We start from the raw sequence: 24,511 nt of genomic DNA, 5'->3' as shown, positions 1-24,511 counted from the left end.
ATAATATTATGTTAATATCAAACACACAAACAAAAAAAATTTTTTTTTGGAGGGGGCCCCCCTGGCGGTCGGGGGCCCTAAGCGACCGCTTAATTCGCTTATGCCTCGGGCCGGCTCTGTGTACCACCAGTAATGCATTTTCAAGTTATGAGAGGGAACTGGTGTGGTTGATGGTGTCAACGGTTTTGCTGTGTTTATGATAGAATCCAGATTGGTCAGGTTGGCCATAAATTACAATCCTGGTTTAAACACAGAAAGACATTACGGCCTATTTTCCCAATATTATTAAAATAGGCAATCTGTAAAGGTGGCCTTTACATTCAGATATACTCACCAAAACCCATTGTGTGCATTCTTGAGGTCTAACAGCAATGCATTTCCTTCCTTATTATAATAAATTGCACACAGCCATTCCTGGCACATTAACACCACCAATGATAATGTAGGATAAACTCTGAAATATATTTGACTTGAAGGACAAATGAACAACTTATATCCTTTACATTTTGATAGCTATATAAAGCCTTCTGAGTTCACATACATTATTCTACCTTGAATGTTATTATATTAACTGCTTCTGTTTTGTGTTCCTGTCTCCTAAACTAGACTGTCGTTTTTATTTCTGTCCATTCTCGTGGAAAAGCCAGGCTGCACCAAGCAGAGGTGTGTTGGTAACATCATGCACATATTGAAATGACATGGATTACAGCTATTGCTGAACAGTTTTATTTATTTCATATCTAAGTTTAGATAGCTCTAGTTTGAGACAAGAGTGTTTTCACATTCAAGTACACGGTGCCTTACTTCAACGCCCCATCTGAAAAGGAAGAGGCTTTGGATAAGGCAAGAGGAGCAAAACCTGCAAGCGATATAGAAGTCAAACAGTTACAGAGTACAACCTGGATTTAGACATATTTGAAACATTTTGTAATCCATACATTATGGTTAACCAAAAGGGCATGTAGTATAATACCAGATGAACGTACTATACATTGCTTTTCAGACTGAAAATGAATGGCCCCCAGGGTATCTTTAAAAAAAGAAAATTCCCTTCCTCACCATTTTAAAGTCAGAACAAGTGAGTTGGTACAAAACTAAATAACCCCAGTAGGTCACCTGTCAACCCTGATCTGTCAAGAATCATCAAAAGTGATCTTGAATCTACATATCACAATGTTTGTGCATTATGACAATGGACTTGACAGAAATGACAGAAAGCAAAATATGGTCTGTAGGAACAAAATTTAAGGCTCATGACCAAGTTGTTTTTTTCCATAAAGCAGCGGCAAAATGTTCTTCACCACGTTGTCTGAGAGGACAAGGTTTTTAAGCCTCAGTCCAGTTCAGGAAAGTACCGTGAATGCAATGAAAGGAAATGAAAATATCCTCTTACACAGCATCTTATCTTAAGGTACAACAGGCATTCGTCCATCTTCCCCTCTTTGCCCCTTATGTGCAACAACTGCGCCAAGTCTTTTGGTCCCTCTTCCAATGAAGAACAAACAAGTACCAAAACATTCCATTAAAAACCATTGAAATCAGTTCATAGCAAAGTTACAGAAAAATGGCACAGTCACAAAGAAAATAAGACGTTGATAACCACGATATTAACTGAAAGTAACACATTGCAGCTCCTTATCAAACCTCACAGTCAGTCAGTCAGTTTCCTCCAGAATGGTGGACAAATATACCGCCAACTTGTGCACATATTAGCAGAGGACTTCATGTATCTTCCTTCAATAACTTGTGCTGTAAAATCCAAACAGACGCCCATGGATGGTGAAGTACACAGAACTGTTCTGTAAGAAATAGAGTGCATGCATTTCTAAAATGCAAAACCTTAATCCCACTTGATGCTCATACCCAACGCCTCACCTAAAAACAAAACAAAATACAACTAAAAATCCCTTTTTTCTAGTGACTCTATTCATGTACACATATATAGTATATATATTTTAAATTTTTGTGGTTCCTGTTAAAAGTACCTTATGTCTTTCATATCATATACATTTATGACTGGCTACTGTCCCAATCGATCAGAATTAATATGACCTCTTGGACAATAATTTAAGGTACATTCAGGACTTTATATATAAAAAAAGACTTACAATTTTTCTTTCATTAAAAATACACAGGAGCAAAAACGATTGGTGATACAACAGTCCACTGTCCTGCAGAGGCTGCTCCACCATAGCTCAACAGAGTCTTCTACATAGCCAAATATCATTTCACAGGCCCCTCCCCCTCCCCCATCCCCCATAAATGCTTCATTCTGTACGGATCTCCGTGTCTGGCCTCTGCATGGCCAGGTCAGTCTGGAGATAGGCTCCCTGGCCCAGTGCTGTGGAGTACGCTCTGTTGCTCTGGCTCCCTGGAAACCCTGGGGCGGGATAGGAGCTGGAGCCTCCACGTTTAGGGACAGGGGCCTGAGGCTGAGGTACTGGGTGGTAATCGTCTAAGTTATCGTAGTGGGACAGAGGCGGTTTCTGATACGAGTAGTCTCTGTCCACTTCCTGTTTGCTGTGGCTGTAGTGCTGCTGCTGCTCTCGGACACTGTGCGATCGCTCCGGTTTGGAGCGGGCCAGTTGTTCCCTGGGGGCCGATGGCTGGTTCTCTGTACTGTGGTAGCCGCTGGATGTTTTCACTTTGCTCTGGTGGTGGTCAGAATCGGGACAGTCGTAGCGCGGTGTGAAGCTCCTCTTGTTGGGATAGTCCTGCTGCTGCCAGTGTTTAGACGGCCTGTCGTCTGCGTGCTGGCCGCTCTCCTGCTGATGAAGGGAGTGAGACGATTGGTATTTCTTGGAACTGCTTTGCTTGGCTGAGCCGTCCGACCTGTCTCCCACTGCGCTGCCCTGGACGTGCTTGTCGGTCTCCATGTACATGAGGACGTCGGGGTCTGACAGCATGTGTCTGGGGAGGTAGCGGCCATCTTTGCTCTCCACTGCAACCAGCACAGCTTTACCCGGGTCAGATTTACTGCGCAGGTGCAGCGTTTCATAGCCCGACATATCTGCCGGTGCAAACAAGCCCACGTTGTCGTACTGAGATAGGACCGGGCCTTTGATCTTCTGCCTGGCTCGGCTCTCCCTGCGGATGGAGTGCATACGGAGCCTTTCTGACTCCTCTGGGTCCCAGGCCAGGTAAGCAGCGGCCTCCTTGGTGCCGTGAGCGGGGGGCATGTCCCTGCTCACAAAGCTGTGCTCCTTCCCGGGCGGGAGAACAGGACGGGCAATGTAGTGGTAGCCAGCTGCTTTTCCTCCAGCTCGAGCAGCCACAGCTCCAGGATCTCTGCTGTTGCCGTGGGAATGGCAGTGTCGGACTCTGATGGTGCCGTAAGGGTCGATGTCATAGTAAGGCCCTTCCAAAGGATTTGAACCAGAGTACGGACTGTAGCGATACTGAACACGTCCATTTTCAAAGTAAGGCTGCAGCTGGGTGACGTGGTAGTCGGCTTGTGACGACTGCTGCTGCTGTGGAGGAGGAGGAGGGGGAGGAGGAGGAGGCTGCTGGTAGGCTTTGCACTGATAGATGGGCCGGTGGTAGAGGAACATCTCGTCTTCCGGAGGAACTTCTGTCCTTTGGATGGGCACTGAGCGGATAGTGGAAGGAACGTGAAGAGAGTGCACCCTGCGGATGGTGGGATAGCCGTGGACTCTATCATGGCTGTAACCCTGATGCCCCGGCCCTGGGGACACGTACACATTGCGAGTGTGCCCTCTGGACTTCATAGAGTGGTGTTGGGACCTGGGGCCTAAAGTGCTGTATCTGTTGTCTACTCGGGCACTGTAAGGGATCTGAGGCTCAGATTTGGACACAAAGGACAGGTGTGGGGGCACACTGTCTGGCCGGTAGTGGTGAGGCATGGACTGCGGGCCCAGAGGAATGGGCCTCTGGTGGTAGTATGCAGCTTCTGGAGGCTCGATTAGCAGTGGCTCTCCTTTAGCGTGGTACAGGTAGGCTGGCTGGTGGGTGGAAGATTTACGAGGAGAGGGCGGATGGTGAGGCAGAGCCTCCTCCAGATGGCCAGGTGTGGGGCCCTCACCTAGTAGATGGTAGGAGGCTTCACTTTGGCTTAGTGCTGCTGTGGCCAGTTTGCTCTCCATGGTACGGACAGGAGGGGCCGGGGGGGCTGGTCCGTGCGAGCCATGGTGCTTTGCCGGCTCTGTACAGGGCTGTACGGGCTTTATGGCCTCCCAAGGCTTCTCAGCAGGCTCAGCAGAGGTGGGGGCCACTCTGGCGCTCGCCTTGGAGAGGGGCTGGGGTTTGGTTTGGACCGGAGTCTGAGATTGAGAGATTGGCTGTAGATGTTGATGAGGCTGTTTCTGAGGTTGGCTCTGCTGCTGAGTTTTGGTCTGATGCTGGGGCAGTGAGACAGCCTGCCTTTTGGGCTTTTGAGGTATCGGACGGGGCTGGTCTGATGGTTTGGGAAGGATAAGGGCCGGCGAAGGCTCCTCTGGTTTGACCTGGGACAAAACACAACAAAAGAGACTTTCAAAATGCAGCATTTCAGACGGACACTGAAATAGGATATTCAGAACTAGCACTGTGGAAAAAATAATGGGATGTTGAACACTACATGAAATTGAAAACAGTTTCTAGTAGAAACCCAAATGAGCATGTGACCATTAAAACACAAGAAATAACCATATTTCCTAAAAGGTTGAACTCTCCCTTACTGGGAACCCACTCATGTTAAGCTCTATTTAAAATGACTAATGTTATTACTTAGATCATGCTTACTGCAACTCATCACAATATAATGACCTCAAATAATGTAGAAGTAAAAAATCTACACGTGTAAACTCACCACAGGAACAGGTAAGACTGCAGTGTCTTTGCCTCTGCCCCTGGGGCTGGTGGCTGGGCTGCTACTAGCTGAACTACTGTGGACTTGGACTGCTCCTGTGACTGACTGTTGCCTCTCTGGACTTTTCCTGCTCGGAGAAGTCAGGCCAGATGAACTGGGGAGTGGGGCACACTTGTAAAGAGGAGTGTCTGTGGTGGAGTCTGCTTGTTGCTGTGTAGGAGATGAGACTGGCGAGGCCTTGGCACTGTCTAATGCCTCTGTAATGGCGCCTGGTAACTCTAGTGGCTGAGTCTTGTTAGGACTGGAAGTAGTAGGATAAGATGAGACTGGGCTGACAGTTGGAGCCAGGGAACTTCCTCTCCCTGCTTCCTCCTCCTCCACCTCCTCCTCATCCTCAGAATTGTGGGAATGAAGGAGCAGTGGAAACGGCAAGTCCTGGAAGTCAGAGTCCTGTGGTGACTCTAGTGGAGACACCGGTGTGTGGGGCTCAGAGCAGCGGGACTGAGACTGACTCTGGACCTGCTGGGCAGACTCAGCCAGGGCCAGGGCCAACATGCGGGCAGCGTTTTTAGGAGGGGGAGGAGGAGGATGGGTGCTGGTGGTAATGGGAGCTGTAGAGCTGAGGGAACGGAGGGTGAGGTCCTTCAGAGAAGAGTCCACAGCTACGACTCCTAGCAGGGACACAGAAATACAAAAGGGATCTATATTTGAAGAATGAATAAGCAAGAGAGCAGTAGGTGAAGCAAGGTGACGGCAGGCAGACAGGCAGGCAGGTAAGGTGCTTCAAGTTTAGGAAAAGAGGGGAAAAGTTAAGCGTGGTGCTCGGGCGTTACATGAAAAGATTTGTTTAAGATGATATCCAGGCAAAGCTGAGAAACTAAACCTAGAAAAAAAAGCATGTAATTTAATTAATAATTAATAGCACAATGTATAACTTATTTTAAATGTACTGTAAAATCCAGTGTATAAGACGCACTTTTTATACTTTTTTTGACACATACATTGACACAGGGACAAGCGAAAACAAAACTCGTTGAAAGACTCCACCAGAGCATCATGGGATAGCTAATGTGCCATTCAGCATCAAAGCTAACAAACATGAAACGATCGATAATGGATTAAATTTGGACAAAAAGACCATCAATCTTGGATCTCAGAGTATGGATTTATTGTGAACCAGTCCCTGAAAAGAAACACAAGTTCCAGGCTGGATAAAAAAGCTACTGTAAAGAAACGAAAACGGTTAAATTCTCAAATTGTGTCTGATAAACTGGTGCGTCTTATTACCCTGGAATTAACTGTACATAGTGTCAATTAGCAGTGGTGGCAAATGAGAAAATGTGCCATAACACACTTGAAAAGGTAATTCTCTGGTCCTTACCTGGGAAGTCTTGGCTTGTGGCAGCTGGCTCCTGCTGTATGCTGTCCACTCCCTTCAGCTCTCCACTGTCCACACTGTCAAAGGCTGCCAGCTTAGACTGGAGCTCCATTTGGAAAGCTTCACTTAGCAGCGGCTCGGTTGCCCTGAGCAGCACACTGCCCATGAGGGGAGGAGAGTCATGGGCTACTGAAGGAGGAGATGACGGTTGTGGAGTAGAGGCCTGTCCAGCTGTATTCTTCTCAGGTATTTCTGTAGAGAAAAGCTCTGAAGTGGCAAACGGTGTCAAACTAGTGGTCTTCCCACATTTGATAGGCGACACAGCCTGCGTGGGTTTATCAGTGTAGGAATAGGAAGTGGTGAGTTTCTTGTTGTCCGCCTTGAAGTCTGTGGTCAAAGTGCCCAAGAAGGAGGCCGAGAGGCCAGGGTTCCTCCTTAACGTGGAGCCCTCTGCCCCAGCCGGTGAGTCATCCAGGGGGAAGGCGTAGGAGGTGTCAGGTCCACTGCACTGGAAAGACATGGGGTCAAAGTCCAAGGAGGCCATGCCGATGTCTGGCGGGCTGAGGTCTACGTCTTCCCCTGCAGAGCGTGGAGGGGAGATGAGGGCGGGCACACAGATGGGCCCGTCGTCTGCATCACTGTCCTCTGTGCCGTCCAGGTTGTCGTAGGAGTTGCAGTGCTGCCGGCTGTCCAGCAGCTCACCGTTAAAGGAGGCCGACAGGGCATCGCTGCTGGAGCGGGGCCGCCGAGGACGGTACACCTTAGACTCTCCTGAAGGTAGCGAGAGGAGAAAAATTGGATTATTAATCAACAATGCATTTTAAAAGGCTAAACCTTTGTGTTAGCGATGCACATGACTAGTGGGTTGAACGTTTAAATGCTCACTGCCTCACTAGTCTGCTCCAGAAACACTAGTCGATTAGAAAATAAATTGTCCAGCATGTGGAAAAGTAGCATGTGCTATAGAACATCAGATGTGTGAGAATGAACGTGTGGGTGTATATAGGTGTAGGTTATGTGTGAGAACTCATTCGTAAGCCGTGTTACTGGTCCTTTCAACAGATATAATGCGGTTCACTGGCTTTACGCATGGCGGTGGAGAAGAACTTAAATCAAAAAACAGGGTAGGACAAGTGGGATTGGCAGTCAGAAGCAAACAGTAAAGTTTAACAAGAAACTTATAAAAGACAAGATTCTGTCTGCCCTAAGGGCCTTAACGGCTATGTAATTGTCTTGAAGAATGTTAAGGTTAAGGCTAAAGGGCAAGCCCTTTAGCCTTAACCAGCCATTAACCAGCCTTAAAAGCCATTATGCTGAGTCAAAGTGATGTGGAAGAAAGAAATGATTACCTTCAACATTGTGCAGGGAACTCAGTGACTCCTCACTCTTGGCTGATCTTAATGTTGTTGTGTCTCCTCTTCCTCCTGAAAGCACAACCATTTAAAGGCATCAGCATTCAGGCTTGTTTAGCTAAGTAAGCTCTTCTCAATGTAGTACTGTGAAGAGATTGAGAAATGTACTGTTTTCATTCCAGTTGTGGATGGATTACTGACCAGCGAGAGCCATGGCCTTCAGTTCATTTGGCTCACTGGGGTTGCGGTGCAGCTTACGCTTGGACATGGAGGAGGAAGACTTGCCCAGGTTGAAGAAAGAACGCCAACTACCCACAGGAGACTTCTTGGATTTAATAGGAGGCCTTTTCCTTTAATTAGAAAATAGTGGTGGACAAGCAGGCAGGGAACAGTTAGTTTCACCAACTTATAACACAATCTTAGTAACAGATCCTTCAACACGGGACAAAGTAGTCACATTCATCTGTTTTGAACTGAATTTTTCCAATTCTACGGGTTTTAAGTCATATCACTATTTGTAAGATATCTCTGAAACGGTAGGCAGTCGGGGCCCAGCCTGTGAGATACTGGCAACCTGGTGGAGAAGGAATATGACTGCCTGCAGTCTTACCAGCAACCAGGAGAGGGAGATACATCCAAGCGTTATAATTATGACTGTCATTTAAATAGTGCAGAATCATAATGGTCCAATACAAATAAACTCCATGAAAAATAACAATGACAAAAAAAATCTATATTAAGAATATGGCAAGCAAATAAAATAAAATAAATATGAGTGAAAAACAACAACAGAATGACTAGTTAACAAACCTCTCTGTAGGAAACTCGATGACGGTGTGGAACTTGCCCTGCAGGGCGGCTGGACCTTCTCCCACCTCAATGTACTTGCTGTCTTCAGTGACTGGAGAGTTGATCTGAGCCTGGGTCCGGGCCTGGGCCTCCTCCAGAGTCAGCAGTTTAGTGGAGGGGGATGAAACCAGCAGGGATTTGGGCCGGGACAATGAATTGTGACCTGTTGATGTGAAACAGTATGTATTGCTAAAGTAGAAGCAGCTTTGGGGCTAATGGAATGACAATTTGCCCAGCAGTGTTTCCCCTAGAATTTTTTTTAGGCCCGGTGGTAAGAGCTGATAAAGAGTAAGCGTGCCGCGTGCGTACCAAATTTCTAGAAGAAATTGACCAAAACGAACCCCATTTGGGATGAGCCTCTTTTGACAGCCTGTTAAAAATTAGGGCATAGGGTTATGCTTTCACATTCAGTAGGCCTACGTTTGTACATGTGGTGTTTCTCACAGGATTTTTAGATCCTGCTGGGTGAGAATGGACATTCTAGGGGGGTCTGGGGGCATGCCCCTGCAGAAGAAACCTTATCCTTTTTAAAGTTAAATGCATCAATCTGGTGCACTTTGAGAGGCGGAATCTGATTAATTCTGTGCTCTGTAAACAACATATGCCCTGCCTATAACTATTTTCTGTAATAATTTGGAGACACAAGCCACGTAAACTATTGAAGAAAAATACATGGATTTCAATAAAAAAACAATAAACACTAAGATCTAATATAGACAGGTCCTGTTTAGACTCATTTCTGGAATAATCTGAATCACCTCACCTTGAAGCTAGCCTATTGAAAAATGTTCTTTATTTTTTTTTAATGCAAATAGCCTTGTTGAAAATAAATGAATTAACATAGGCTACACATCATGATTAGCCTATCAACATGTGTGCTACATAAGGCAAATTCCCTATTCCGACCATTATATTTCATCTAGCCTATTTCTCAATTTAAAACATACAAATAAAGTAGCATTGAAAATACAAAAACAGAAAGCTTGTAGGCCTACAATAGCCTGCTGTTTTCAAGATAACTTGACAGTTAAAACAATAAATAAATTAATATGTCCCTTGAAAATAAATGAATGCTTTTCTGAGAATGTCAAAGGCAGTAGCAGTGTGGCACTTCGGTAAACTTACTGAAACGAGTGCATGCCGTTTTTTTCAGCGCTGTCTCAGCTGTTGATACAGATTGGTTGTGTTGCCACGGCGACGTAGCGATTTTAACTTTCTAAACTTTGCGCAGCACTTTTTCCTGTTCAACGTCCCTGTTACTGAGTCCTTAGTATCTCCATAGAGCAGGCGCTGGTTTTATTTTCGCCACTAGTTCAACGTTTGCTTGCTAGTCATGCTCCTGCTCATTGTCTTCCGTGTTTTAACAAGTGCGCACCCGCACCGAATACACACGCGCATCGCGCCGCGCGCAGACACACATACACACACGCAGACACACAGATCAGCTGATGGGATGATCAAACGAGAGGTTGTAAAGACAGGCGCACACGAGGGGTAGACCGACAGTGCCGCGCAGACGCGCGCATATTATTATTACGGAATCAATGAAAAATTGATAATAATTTTTTTTTTTTTATTATTATTTTTTTTTTAAGTTAGGCTGCTGTTGGCCTGGCGGGGGGTCCCGTTGGCCTGGCGGCCCCGCCAGGCCTGTACAATGGTAGGGGAAACACTGCCCAGAGTTCTTACCTAAGGGATTCCTGTACGTACCTGCTCCCTCTCGTATGAGCGAGCTGAGCTTAGAGCTGAAGAGAACATCCACGTGGTTGAGGATGAACTCCACCACCACTGACTGGATTCTAACCTCCATGAAGGCCGCTGTGCCGCTGAAGCAAGCAGATTCTATCTGTTTGGACCTGCGGCAGCCAGACACAATCAGTGAGAAGGGAAACATTGCATTTGTGTGAAATGATTTTGAGATGCATTTCCAGTGTTAGATTTTGTACTGAGCAGCATCTTCCCACACACAGCTGCTTAATCACTTCCATTCAGACAGAATGATCTCATTTAAAACAGGAGACATGGTACTTCCTGTTTCCCAGAGCCCATTAAGGCTGATTCAATTCTGACAAAGTGGGGGTAGTATATACAAACACACAATCTCAACTATATATATATATATATATAAATGTAAAGAGCAATAGAATACACTTGAGATGTACTTTGTTATAATAAATCATTTATGGGACAACTTTAACTTGATTGTTAATGCTACAATGACAAACATGCATACAAAGAGCACTGTATGGAGCAGAGCGGCGTCTCACCTCAGCAGGTTGGGCGCCCAGACGATGGCTAGGTTCTTGCTGTGCATGTTGGTGATGTAGCTGTACGCTGCCAGATGGGAGAGGTGCCGCATGAGGAACTCCAGGGTCCTACAGATCAAATATTCATTTATTCACATTTAATTGGCTCCCACTGGTAATGTGCAAAACTAATGGCCACGATAGAGCTGCTCTTCATCTACTTCTACTGCATCAATATTTCACCAAGTGCTTGAAATCCTGGAGGAATGTCACTTAGAAATGAGCATTTGTATGCTCTCACAAAGAAACAGGAAATCCATTTCATCATTACAAAAAGCACAGGTCGTCCGGGGGCCTATTAAAACATTCCATTTAATATAGCGTGGCACTACGGAAACCCTTGATTTTAACATGACCAAACAACAGATGTGAGTGCACAACATGAGTGTACACATGGTTAAGCTGGCAGTTCCTGAGCCAGCCAGAGGGGGGCAGCGGGCCTCTACACTGACCTGTAATGCGGCGGAGGAAGCTGCTGGATGACATCATGGATTTTGATGAGTCGCTCTTCGTCCGTTGCTGCTGATACAGCATCCTTCATTGTGAGAAACCGAGGGAGAGATAAACAGTGTGACGTGTCAGTGGATCAACATTCAGATAGTTGAGCGGTCATCCCAGGTTCAGGAGGCTCCACAGAGCACACAGAGGACATCAGTCTGGAGACAGCTAACCCCCAAACCGCTCTGTCCAGCTGCCATAACAACCGCCAAACATTGACTTCATCTTCAGGGACAGATATGTTGTGCTGGGAGAAGATTTTTTTTATTCCAAGTCACACAAAGTGGTTTGTTACATTTGTAATGATAGGGTGTGTCAAGTACAATGTTATGATTTAAGGGGTGTCTGTGACTCATAACTGTACGGATGAATCTGAAAGATTCCTACAAGATAAATCGGAGGAATTTCCTTTCTTTTCTATAGAAAAATCAAGCAAACCATTCTGTCCAATCATATCAGTGTCATATTTCGGAGGGGCGTCGCTGAACTCAGAAACGCCAAACAACCTCGAATGATCAAGTACTGTAATAGTTAGCACTTAGCAGAAGAGTACCCACACTTCAGTGTGAAAAAAAGTGCAGAGTGAGAAAGTGTTAGGGTTTTTGCTTACAGAGAATTTCTCATAGAGCTGGTAGGTGAGCAGGGGGTTGGGCAGCTCTCTGAAGTAGAGCTTACACAGCGAGCCAACACAGTGGATGTCCTGGATGTAAACATCCTTGGTCAGGTCGGGGATCTGCTCAGAGTCAAACTCATGCCTGGGAGAGAGAGAAAGAGGGCAAAGGCAACACATTTATTTATTCTAGAAGTAAAAGAATCAATGAATAAATACTATAGTTTGAGACACGAAAAAGGTCAAGCTGCCTCTCAGAAGGGTTTAAGAAGAGACAATTGATATGACAAGCCAGTTATAAAAGCGTAGACTACCAACGTACAAGTTCTTATCCTGGTATTTCAGTACATAGTAAAACATTCTGTTGAGGAACAACTGTTGGAACAACATGGAACGATATGTTTTTTTTTTTTTTTCATTTTACAGACGAAATAATCCTTGATGGAATTCCGATGTTATCATAGCTGTGCGGGGATTAGCTTTGTGAGCTTCTCCTATGACAAAGGACATTTCTGTCGAATGGGCATGCACAGAGCGGAGATCCTAGATACACACTTGAATTAAATATGTTAATAAGGCTGTGTGTGTGTGTGTGTGTGCGTGTCTCCTACCGCAATTTCTGGATATTTGAGGCGATTCCAGACAGGCGGTAGATGCCGTCTGTCACACCGTGCTTCTCAATGAACTCTGTGCAGCTCTTGAGCACCTGGGGCACTGCCAAGACAAGAGAGAGCGTTAAGGTCAACAACAGGATGACTTTTCTTATTGGTGTGTGAAGACCAGGGTTGAGGGTGGAATCATTTGAACCTTGTTAAGTAGAAATACACATCAGAGAGCTTACATTTTATTTTGGTGCTTTTGGTTGTCCTTTGACCTATTTTCTACACCAGCTTTTCTGGATGAAGCTAATAGTGTGATAACATGTACTTGTCTGAGTGACCAGTCACATAATATGGATGGCTTCAAAGCACAATGCCACTGATTGTGGGAGAGATGGAAAGGCAAAAAAAAGAAGAAGAAACGAAACGCAAGAAGAACACTATAATTCATACAGACATGTTGTATATCTGTGTGTGTGTGTGTCTATGTATGGGAGATAAGGATGGTGTGTATGTGTTTCGGGAGGCTCTCGGGCCTCCCACAGCTCACACATCATTCAGAGGACGACAGAGAGTGGGACACTCGCTGAAGCAGCTGTTCAGACAAATTCCACACATAGCGAAGAGGAAAACAAGGCAAGATTTCAGGAGACTAGTTGGCAATGTGCAGCAGAGGAGGGGAGACTAGTGAGGGCGGATACACCCTCTAAAAGTCCTTCACACAGGAAGACTTTGTTATGAGCTCCTCTTATCAGAGACATACACAACATGTGTTTGAATGTAGAGACACAACAAAAAACACATTCCTCTTAGATTAAAACGACCTCTAAAACGGCATTCAAAGCATTCAAGTGAAGCTCAAACTGCTGTAAGTGCAGTAAGAAGAAGTAACTGTCTTTTTGCCACTGGGTACAGATGAATCCAGTGGCTAACTTGTGCATCTTGTGCTCTCCAGCTCTGTCCCCATTACGGCGGTGGCAGAGTGGAACTGAACACATTTAGGCTGCAGAAATGTTTTGGGCTAATCACCGGCTAATGAACGTACCGCCTCTGTCCAACCTCCACAGTTCAGATGTGAACGTGCAGTGTGGAGAAGTTCCTGTAATTAAATCCAGCAGGAATAACTTGCTTTGACAACTATGATTTTATATGTTTATTCAAAACCTTTACAATTTATAAATCCTTATTTTAATGGGATTTGAGGACCATATTTTCCAACATCTTTTTAAATTTTTTTACAGAATTTCTTGGACATAAATCTTGGCAAAAATTTGCTTATAAAGCATAATCCTTTACATGCAGTAGTTCTATATAGCAGCAGAGTCACAGTGCTCTTCTCATAAATGACACATCTTAATCATTAACTGTTTCTCTGGCTCCATAAAACCATTGTTATCATTAATTTCCTACATGTCATGGAAGCAGTCATAACACCTTGACTTATCCAGATTCAAAGTGTGACAGAGTGTGGGCTTATCTCTCCATGTTGTGGTGAGGCATGATTTACAGAGACCAAAGGGCTGACTCCTTCATCCTTTAATGTGTGACTGAGACGCTAACACTGACCCTGGACAGGACTCAGTGTTAGCTGAATGTGCTGGTTAAGATGGGAACCCTTCATGTCCAGACAGAATATGAACCATTAACATCACTAAAAGTGTATGTTAACATGAACTCAAATGAAACTATTGATCAGGCTTTCACAGCACAGCAGCATCATTAACGCTGCTAGGAGCTAATGTCACCGTATAATCAGGACACCATTATCCTTCCACTCTGTCATTGAGACCATCACATCAGCCATGCTGCCAGACACCTTGCTAAGAGCTGGGGAAATCAATGTGGTTGCAGCAGATAAATGTAGAAATAGACATTAACCCACCAAATATATTTATTACAACTAGGAGAGCTGGCAGAGCTGCCGTTTACATACAGAATGTATTTGTTTTGGAAGATACGATGATGACTGGTTGGGCTGGTTAAACACTGGGCTCTGGCAATTATGATGACACTGGTATACGGTACATTAGTGACAACATTAATTAGTAAATACTTACGGTATGTTCCATCATTTGATTTGATTGGATCAGAATGGCAAAGAACCAGACAAGACTGTGTTTTGAACTTGTAAAGTATGTTAAGACTTCAAATGAAGGCTTGTCAGTCGGGGCACACTCACTTCCCTGAGTCCTGTTGTTACTGTGAGGTTGCCAACCAACCAGCAGAGACTCCAGGAAGTTGTCTGCATAACACCCTGTAAAACCACAACTTGTTGCTGTTTGACCTAAGTGTTTACTGATTTTGAACACAAGCGTTCTCCAGAAGGGCTGACTCCACTTTTAATTACTGAGTAGTGGATAAGGGGTAGGATTAAATAAGCTTATGCTTATTCCTATTGATTTTCTTAAGTTAATATTGTTTTTTTGTTTTATTGATTTTTTAAAAACTTTTATGTATTCGTTTTACGTGTTCGAAATAAGCCTTCAGTCATTCATTAATACATTGAAATGGATACAGGAAGTAGTGTAGCTGTCCGGTGTGTGTGTGTGTGTGTGTGTGTCTCACCATCGTGTCCTGAGTTGAGCAGGTGTTCTCCCAGGTCACAGCCGAACACCCTCTCCCGGAGGATGCCGCGCTGCTTCAGCTTCTGCTTGGTCGGCCTGGACTTCATGAAGGTTCTCAAGAAGGTGATCAGCTTCCCGTGCTTCTTAGACACTGAGGAAGGAGGGACCAACACACCTCAGATATAATGCACAATAACTGTTTACTACTCTACAGTGAGCGTGGCTTTGACACCGGATCAGCTTTCACACAAAGGTCTATCTGTGCGCTAGAGTGAAACCCCATACGAGCTGCTCAGGGTTTTACCATTGTGTCCTTCGGCTTCAATTCAAATGCAAACCCCTTCCTTTATGCATGTGTAGTTTCCTCCAGGCTAAAGCTTGCTTCTTAAATACCACCTCCCAGGCAACTACAAAGGAATCCTCCACAATCCAATACCAGTGTCCTCCGCTCCCCTTCAAAGCAAGACAAAAAAGAAAGAAAAAGGGAACAGACGACTTAAAAACCCAAACCGCATTAATCAGATAGTATGTCTGGGAAACGGGTCGTAAGCTCCTTAAACTACATTCCAGTTGTTGTACTTTCTTGCTTCACAGCGATGTGGAAAGGCTATCAAGTGAATCAAACAATCTCCATTTCTTCAAAAGGGGGAACAATGGAGCTGGCCTCCAAATCCACACATTTGTTTAAAAAATATTCACTGGAAATCACACACTGTCAGCCACTGGAGTGATGACAGTAGCACAGTGTTTTTCCCATCTTGGGTCAATTTACTTTTTCCTTTGACTGAGAATTTAGCTCAGTTTGAGCTGTCTATCAATCCTGGTTAAACTGACCAAAAATGTATATGAAACAGCTTCAATCTTAAGTTTTTCGCTGACAGACAAGCGCCATAGTGCATCACAAACATGGCTTTCACACCAGCCATGTCTGGTTTGATTGAAACCAACTGGGGTTCGTTTCCACCTTTAATGTGGTTTGTTTGTGCAGGTGAAAAAAATCGCAATCGCACTCAAGTGGTCACCAAAAGCGGACCAAACAAGCGTACCGAGACCTTGCTGAAGAGGTGGTCTCGGTACGCTGGCAAACGAACTCAGGTGTGGTTAGTTTATGGTGATAATGTGAGTCTGACCCAACTGCAGGAAGCACTGCATAACAAGGGGCGACTGGCTCAGTTGGTAGAGCGGGTCGGCTGATGATCAAAGGGTTGGAGGTTTGATCCCCGCCCTGCCACCTGTGTCATGGTTGTTGTGTCCTCGGGCAAGACACTTCACCCACCTTGCCTCGTGTGAATGTCGATAGTTAGCCTGCTATCGGTGTGTGAATGGTAACGTGGGAAAGGAAAACAGGTCTCCCTTGCAAAAGAGTCTTCGGTCTCAATGGGATTTACCTGTATAAATAAAGGTTAAAAAAAAATAAAAAGCTCCTGTAACCAGCTGCACTATGCATTATGGGATGAGGAAAATCTGTAGTTTTCCAGCATGGAAATACTGACAGTTCAGGAACTGCCTTATTGCTACCGACCCAGAGCTGATAAGTGAAAAGAACATTCGCACGTGGCTTATGCTGCTGCATTTTGGTTCACTTCACCAACTGAGTCAGACCAGAGGAAACGATAGGTGTGAAAGAACCATCTCAAGTTCTTACAATTATTAAACTATATTCTAATAAAAACCTCTCTCTATAAAGAACAGGGTCCTACTGATCCTGATATTTACAGAATCTTTCCCAGGTGAACTCAAACCTAAGTTCCCATTCACACCGAGTTGGACCAACATCTCCTCGTCTTGTTCCTTTACTGTCTCAGTCCTCCCCAGCTACACTATCCTGTCTGAATAATGGAGACTTACAAGAAAAAAAACATGGAGCACTCAGCAGCAGCCACAGGTCCACTCTCCTGAAATCTGACACATTTGAACTGACAGCGAGCGCAGATAGCTTTTACTCAAAAGAAAAAAAACAACAAAAAAAAACAGGATGTTTACGACAGTGTTACAAACATCCATTTCCTAGCCTATCTTATCCGTGTACATTGTGTCCTTTAGCCTCACCATCTGGAACTCCACTAAATCATTGAAAAACAGAGACGAGATCGCACCGACACATCTCCTGTCTGAGGTGCTCTGGGCTGAAGTGGAAAAACGGCTGCGTCACTCCAGTTCCTTTTTCAAATTTATATTCCAGGGCACATTCCTTCTACTGATTATAAACACAGTCACCCTCACAAGCCCGTCTCTCCTCTCATACGTTCCATCCATAGTCTTGACATCATATTTGTTTTACCTGCTCCAGAGTTAACACACAGGTTGCAACGTAAACAAGTAAGCATTAAGAATAAATAAATTAAATAGATAGACTCATTGTTGGAGAGACGTATTTTGAAGCAGTTGCAGTGCCTTGCTGAGATCTGCTAAGGATTGCAATACAACTGAAAGTAGGCCAGTGCTTACCAAGCTATCTCTGGAAACAAAAGAAGCAGCGTTAAAAGACAGCTATGGCGGATTTGTGTGTTTTGGGAGATAACAAGAACACTATAAAAGTGTTGTGGCAGCATCTTTACTCTCATGGATGCTCCAGGCTAATTCAGCCGCTAATAGCATAAGACCCTCTGACCAAACAGTTGGAAGTCTAGTAGCATTATGGGTAATGTGTGTGGGTTAAAATCATGACGTCATTGGTTCTGATGCATCAATATTAATGATAATGTCCTTTCCACTGTATGACAATGTTATAGGAATATGACAATGTTGTGGGAGTGCAGTGTTATATATTGGTGGAGCAGAGAGACAATGAGGTTCACACTCGGTAGTTGGTATCCATTCTTTGCACCCTAGTCTACCAACTACCCACTCTACACAGATAGCAAGATACTTTACTCACACGGTGTGTGTAGTAGGCCAACATTTTGTACTTTGTCAATTACTGTTTTCTACAGCTGAATTCGTTCGGACGGATGCTCAAATGACCAAACCCCTTTTCCAAGACAGATTTATAACTACCTCACTCCGTCAACGACTTTAGAGTCCCAGAGTCTCTATTGTGTGCCAGTTTAATGAAGCAGCACAATCAATTCTGTCAAATCAACAGCTCCCCTCTGAGCCAGCATCCGCAAACATGAACATTCGTTCCATTTCAGAAAAAGTGGAGCTATAATACAACTGTAGGGGAGAAATTCCTTCTGCACTACTATACCCACAGTAAAAGCGCTGAGGCGGCTTTGTTTACTCACTGTTGAGGCATCAAAAAGAGCCTTCTGTATCGTGTAGAGGAGGAGGAGCGGGGCTGACTGTGCAACTGTGTTGACTTACCCTGGCTGACACGTCGCTTTTATTAAAGGAACCCACACTGACTGTAAGACGTGAGGAAGAGGAGAGAGCAATGCCTCTCCAGAGAATGGACAGAGACTCCCATCTGCTTACTGTCAGCGCAGATGACAGCCTGAGGGCCGGCAGCTCTACCAGCACGCTCAGCACTGAAACGTCCTCTGACACACTCACTGCTGATGGCCAGCTGGGTAAAAGGCAGTTCATTTAAGGATAGTGGCATTAATAAAGCCTTGAAAATAACGTTAAGTGCCTCCAATTACGGGATTTATAGTTTGGGGTTGCTTAATGGGGTATTCCAAAGATTTACTATTGTACTTCATGGCTTTGAAAGTCTTGCAGACCCACATTTAAAAAAAATAATGGTCAAAATCGGTGCGGCAGAGTATGATACAGTATCATAGTATCATGCCCTGCAGCCCAGCAGTATTCCAACATGATAACGACCCTAAGCGCACCTCCAAGACGACCACTGCCTTGCTAAAGAAGCTGAGGGTAAAGATTATGGACTGGCCAAGCATGTCTCCAGACCTAAACCCTATTGAGCGGGCATCCTCAAACAGAAGGTGGAGGAGCATAAGGTCTCTAATGTCCAACAGCTCCGTGATGTCATTACGAATGAGTGGAAGAGGATTCCAGTGGCAACCTGTGAAGCTCTGGTGAACTCCATGCCAAAGAGGGTTAAAGCAGTGCTGGAAATACTGGCCACACAAAATATTGACACTTTAGACCCAATTTGGACATTTTGTACTCACTTTTGTTGCCAGCAATTTAGACATTAAAGCGGCTACGAGTAACATTTAAATATCTTTTAAACAGCCTCATGTTTCCTCTGATAATCATAAATTACCTTTAACAGCAAACGAGACCATCAGTGCAAAGAAAGACGTTTTTAAATAGTTTTTATTACTACTTTTGGTCTGGTCGCACACCCAGTCCGATTTTCGGTTCGCTCGTGCAGGCTCTATGGTCACATATCCATATTGGTCGCAGATTTCAGTGTGGCGCAGCAACGTGATTTGAGAAGCCAATCCCTCCAGGTGAGGGAAGGGGAGCGGGAGCCTAGTTTGAGACAGTTATTTGTCGTCATAATGACTGATAACGGGGCTGAACCATCAAAGAAAAAAATGAAAATGCAATGACGAAAAGCTAAAAGGGAGAGTGATATAGGCTACGGGCGGGACGAGGGCGTTGCCAAGCAAAGTGTATACAATTTCACGAGAGCGAAACTAGACTGCAGTGTTCACTCCTAAATGAATGAGCGGTTGGTACTAACACAAAGTTTACTTTGCTTCACCATCATCAGATAACCATTATCTGAAATAGTCATTATTTACATCAACAACACAAACACATTACCTCATAGTGATCCATACTAACTGCCGTCTCTCGTTCATTCGCTTTCTGTGAGGACACGTAATCTTTCAGCTCCGAGAGAGAGTAGTTAGGTGACACTGCTGCATCAACTCATTGCAATCAGGTGTGTGTGGCAGTGACTGGCATTAGTTGATGCAGTGTCAAAACCACTCTCACGGAGCCGAAAAGAGTCCTCACACAGACATGCACTATATTGCGCCCTTCTCAGTTCACACTCGCACGCCTGGCACGCGCTAGAAAACAGCTTTGCGACAGCGGGCGTCGTAAAAATACTACCGCTTTTGTCCAAAGGGGACGCCAACGTGCCATCTTACTCGTAGTAGCTTTAATGGCTGTGTGTTGAGTTATTTTGAAGGGACAGTACATGTACACTGTTATACAAGCTGAACACTGACTACTTAGATTGTATCAAAGTGTAATTTCTTCAGTGTTATCCCATGAAAAGATATAATGAAATATTTGAAGAAATGTGAGCGGTGTACTCACTTTTGTGAGATAGTGACTTTTTGTCCCGACCCCCAACAAGTGCCACAACCCATAAAATAACACTGAATCACTATTGGATGACATCATCAGGGTTGAAGAGCTCCTCCAGTCACACAGAAGACATTACAGGATGAGCTGTAATAATCATGACTAGTACACCAAATGTTCACGTGTAAAAGTAGTGGACTGCCCAGCTAACACAAACAACTGAGATTCATTGGTCTATACATTTCTTCTGGAAATTTGAAGATAGAAAAACAGATGGTGTACAATTGACATCTGACACCATTGGAGATAGGGGGTTTGACACTTAGGCCTATGAAGGCCAATTCTCCCTTGCTTGTATTTGCATATGCAACAGAAAAGAATGCAGATAAGACAAAGCTAAACAGAAGGGAGGGTTTTAATGCCTGAAGAGGACCACTGACAGGTTTCTGTTGCAGCCCTGAACCGGCTGTGTGACTATGACCAGGCTTTTCCCCCAGAGCACACACTGAGAAAGGCTGGGACATGAGGAGAACGAGATATGAAAGAGAGCAAAGCATTACAGTAAGGAACAATTACAGACGTTATGGCAAAACATTCATGCTCTCCTTCTCCACTCCAACCACAAAAACCAACCATCTCTTTCCATTCAGTTAGTGAGGAGGAGAATCTTTTCAAAAGGACAAATTGGAGGAAAAGTTCCAACTTCATAGCAACTGTGCCATGGATTTAAAGTAGAGCAGTGACAGCACAGAGGGCCAATCAGCAAACACTAACCTAAGATACAACTGACTATGTGCGTTGTTGGTGTTCCCTGAAGACACACAGCCTTTAGGAGGGCGTGATCGAGACTCCTGAGGGCTTTACAATGCAGCTAGGCTCTTTCACTTCAGACTGTTAGACCCCCCCGAGACACAACAGACACACGGCCGTGGAGGCAGCTGAGCGGGGAATTCAAAATGCCCTCCATTCACAGCTATAGTTTTAGAAATAATTACGCAAATGGTTATCCCTGGGACCCAGCAATGCAGAAAGTGAATATTGATTCTTTGAATGTCTGCCAACTTATCTACAGTATACTATTGCCTTCACTTAGGTTCTAAAGACGTACTTGGCGTTGAAAGTAATTGCATATTCCTTCCAAAATATTGCTTTTTAATCTTATAATTAAAAACGAGAGACAAAGTTGATGAAGTTTTTCCAGAATATATTATCTTTTACAGCCACACAAGCCAATGTAATGACCATTGTTGATGCGCTTACCACTTGCTGTCATACAGAAATAAGGCCATTTATCCACTGAGGTGCTTATCAGTGAGATGATGTTTGTGTTACTTATCAAACTGAAAAAACAGGGCATTACACTGGGAGACACTGTTTACACCCATTCACAACACATCCTGGTGTTTCTGGATGGCTGTTCAGTCAGTGTGTGAACAACAAAGCAGTGTGTGCCTATTAAATGGCTCTGTTTGGACAACAAGAAGAGGGCCAGAGTGTGTGGTGATAGTAGGGGCAAAATGCCTTATTGTTCCATTTCTCGATGCACGCTGAACATAACTTCAGTAGAGGGAGGAGAGGAGAGGACAGTCAGCTCAAACAATTATTCTGCTAAATGGTATAATATACACTACTTCAGAAAAATGGAAATTCAGGCACAAAAACTTTCAGTATGCAGGCAAGATGTAATAATGAAAAGTAAGACTTTTCTGAGAAACATAACTATGACACTGATGTGAGGACTGCTTTATTATACAGTGTATGTCCAGTATATTCAAAAGCCTAATAACTACGTATCCTTTGAACTAGCATATTTTCAAAACAAATAATTTAAAAAAAAATTAGGTATTCCAAAAGTACATTTTAAAAACCTTTCTTCAACCTGGTTAACCCCCGAACCCCAGCCGAGGTATTCTGACATGACGAGTGGTAAAACAAAATATATATTTTGACACATGGGGATTCGGGAATGAGGCAAATATTATTCATAAGTAATTAGAGAGAAAATGGAACAATGTGGAGTCACATGAGGAGGGGCAATATTTTCCACGCTTCTTCTAGGCCTATAGGAAAACTCTTCCATCATTCAAAGTGCAGTCTCGTACTCTCCTTACATTGTCGATCATCCCTAATACAATACCATACCTAGCACAATGTAAGCTGTTAACAGTGTTTAAACATGTAGAATATGCGAATATATGAAAGGTAACTCAACAAAATGCAACCGCATTCTCTTACCTTGGCTCCATAACGCTGGACTTGGCTTGAAGCTTTATGACAGGATTTCAAAAAAAGTCCAAAGTTCAACTAACTAACCATTTATCTTTGTCTCCCGCTAACCGTAGGCTACACCTGTACGTTACAAAAACAGCGACAGAACCTGCTCGGGTGAAAGGCGAAAGAAAACGGCGAAGTCCCTTAAACCAAGTTAAAAGATAATAAAAGTTCAGAGATTACAAGCAGCAAGCAGAGGAGCGCCGCTCTCTTTGCTCTGTCAGCGAGTATCCTATCCACACGCTCCGCTCCGCTCAAAGCTAACCCCACACGTGCTGCCTTCAAGGGCCCCCGGAAATATGGAAACTATCACATGGTAAGCCCCGTCGAAATAAACTGTGCTTATTAGTAAATCGTATACGCAGTCAATATATAACGGAGCTTATTTTTTCCAACTATTAGTTGATACATTAAAGCAAAAATTGACCTTTTTTTCTTTCAACTTTTTTGTTTGAAAAACACCAAAACTTCAGCATATAGCTCCTCCTAAACTGCCATGTGTCCCAAGGTCACAGACTGTAAGCCTGTTTACACATCGGTATTGGCCACAGTCGCACACACCCTTTATTCTTTTACCTTATGCATAGGTCTACTACACCCCTATCATCGTGGTCAAATGTATACATTGCTGCCTTGGTTCTAATATTTCCAAGAGCATTTGAAGACAGCATGAGAGTCATGCAGCCAAGAGGCAAACTGGTGGTTTACACAGTGGAAAACTGCACACACACATATGCAAGCACACACGCCCCTAACAAGAAGTATCCCTGTGTTATTTTCTCTAAACACCTTCCCAATGTAATCATTGCTTAATGTATAATTGCATACTTATGTGGATAGACTAAGTGTGTAATTGTAGGCCTGTAGGTTCAAAGAAAATTGAAAACAAAAATTCTTGGGATTAGATTATGTTGAGGTGGAGAAATGATGTTGATTAGAAGTAGTTTCGAAACAAAAATAAAACTTAAAAATTACATTCAAAAAAGCCAACTGGTCTACAGTACAGTATAGTGTCAGGTTGAGAGAGACCCTCAAACTCTGCTGAGCGACTTGACCCAGAGGTGTCAGAAGGATTCAGACCGGCTTAAACAACATATAGGATGGCCATGCCTTGTCTTGACTTTAAATCAGCTCTCCCCTCTGAGGGGCCCCTCTACCCCCTAAAAGCATTAGCTTATTAATGCCTTAACTAGCTTAGGCCCTAAGGAGACATGTTGAGTCAAAATAAAGTCCATCTAATTTACTGTACGTCCGCAATCACAAGACAGTCAGCCTTCCACTGCATGTGATCGCCTTAACTTGACGTGCATCTGCCATGTTACCACCAAGACAAACAACTTCTTGGACCGGATGACAAATTTCTCTTCGCATGTATAGTTTCAGATTCTTTCCATCTTTAGTGATGGAGAGTAACTTAGGTACATTTACTCAAATACTGGACAATACATTTGTAAGGTTCTTTATTATATTTCAGTTTTGAGGCTTCTTTCCTTCTATTTTCACCACAATTTGATGATGTAGTATTGAAATGTATACATCTATGTTGTTTTGGCACTTTTACTCAAGTAAAGGATCTTTTTTTCCCCACTTACTTTCACTGAGCATGTATGGTATTCAACAAACAGGGGGAAATGACTGAGAAAGTCAAACTGAGTTCAACTCAAAAGGATTTCTTTGCGTGCAGCAAGGATCACATTCAAACCGGTAAAACGGTAACTTGAAAGTACAAAGTGGAAACTTCCCTGAGCGGATCATGAGGAAGAGATGTAATATATGTCATGGGGCTGAATAAACAAGATACAGTGAGTTTAGAGTTTTCTCTCCTCCAGTTCATTCACCTACCTTGTATACAGTATATGGTGCATTTTACTTGAATAGGTTGTGGTTTAAGCTCGTCATGATACCTTTAAAATGAAAACTAATTGATTCAACATTTGTGGCATAGTTAGAACAGTGGGAGGCAGGTGGGCTGTCACTGGCAGACAAAGTGAAGCCCTGCCTTTCACAGTAAAGACTATTAGCATTGTGCTAAGCATCTATTGGTCTCTTCAGGAAGCGCTGCCCTGATGTCATCACCATAGCATATAACAGGATGAGAGCTTTTT

At 43.9% G+C, this 24,511-nt stretch overlaps 1 protein-coding gene across 4 annotated transcripts in view; it reads right to left on the bottom strand.

The window, feature by feature from the left end:
• Positions 1-2,267: 2,267 nt before the first annotated feature.
• The window catches only part of arhgap32b (Rho GTPase activating protein 32b), a gene marked incomplete at its 3' end in the record, with an annotated part of 41,921 nt that continues 19,677 nt past the window's right edge, over positions 2,268-24,511 (bottom strand). For 2 of the 4 annotated variants that reach the window (XM_080041399.1, XM_080041401.1), the window contains 12 exons: positions 14,965-15,114; positions 12,412-12,514; positions 11,801-11,945; positions 11,145-11,227; positions 10,654-10,761; positions 10,076-10,242; positions 8,348-8,549; positions 7,739-7,887; positions 7,535-7,609; positions 6,189-6,956; positions 4,808-5,478; positions 2,268-4,463 (listed from right to left, as the gene is read on the bottom strand). In XM_080041399.1, coding sequence (XP_079897525.1) covers positions 2,268-4,463; positions 4,808-5,478; positions 6,189-6,956; positions 7,535-7,609; positions 7,739-7,887; positions 8,348-8,549; positions 10,076-10,242; positions 10,654-10,761; positions 11,145-11,227; positions 11,801-11,945; positions 12,412-12,514; positions 14,965-15,114 — 4,817 coding nt within the window. The remainder of the gene's footprint in view (positions 4,464-4,807; positions 5,479-6,188; positions 6,957-7,534; positions 7,610-7,738; positions 7,888-8,347; positions 8,550-10,075; positions 10,243-10,653; positions 10,762-11,144; positions 11,228-11,800; positions 11,946-12,411; positions 12,515-14,964; positions 15,115-24,511) is intronic. The other 2 variants (XM_080041400.1, XM_080041402.1) reach the window with 1 other exon arrangement.

Source organism: Ammodytes marinus, assembly GCF_949987685.1.
Source record: "Ammodytes marinus genome assembly, chromosome: 14".
NCBI lineage: Eukaryota > Metazoa > Chordata > Actinopteri > Uranoscopiformes > Ammodytidae > Ammodytes > Ammodytes marinus.
The sequence above is the reverse complement of the archived record's forward strand: the minus strand, read 5'-3'. Positions and strand labels throughout refer to the sequence as shown.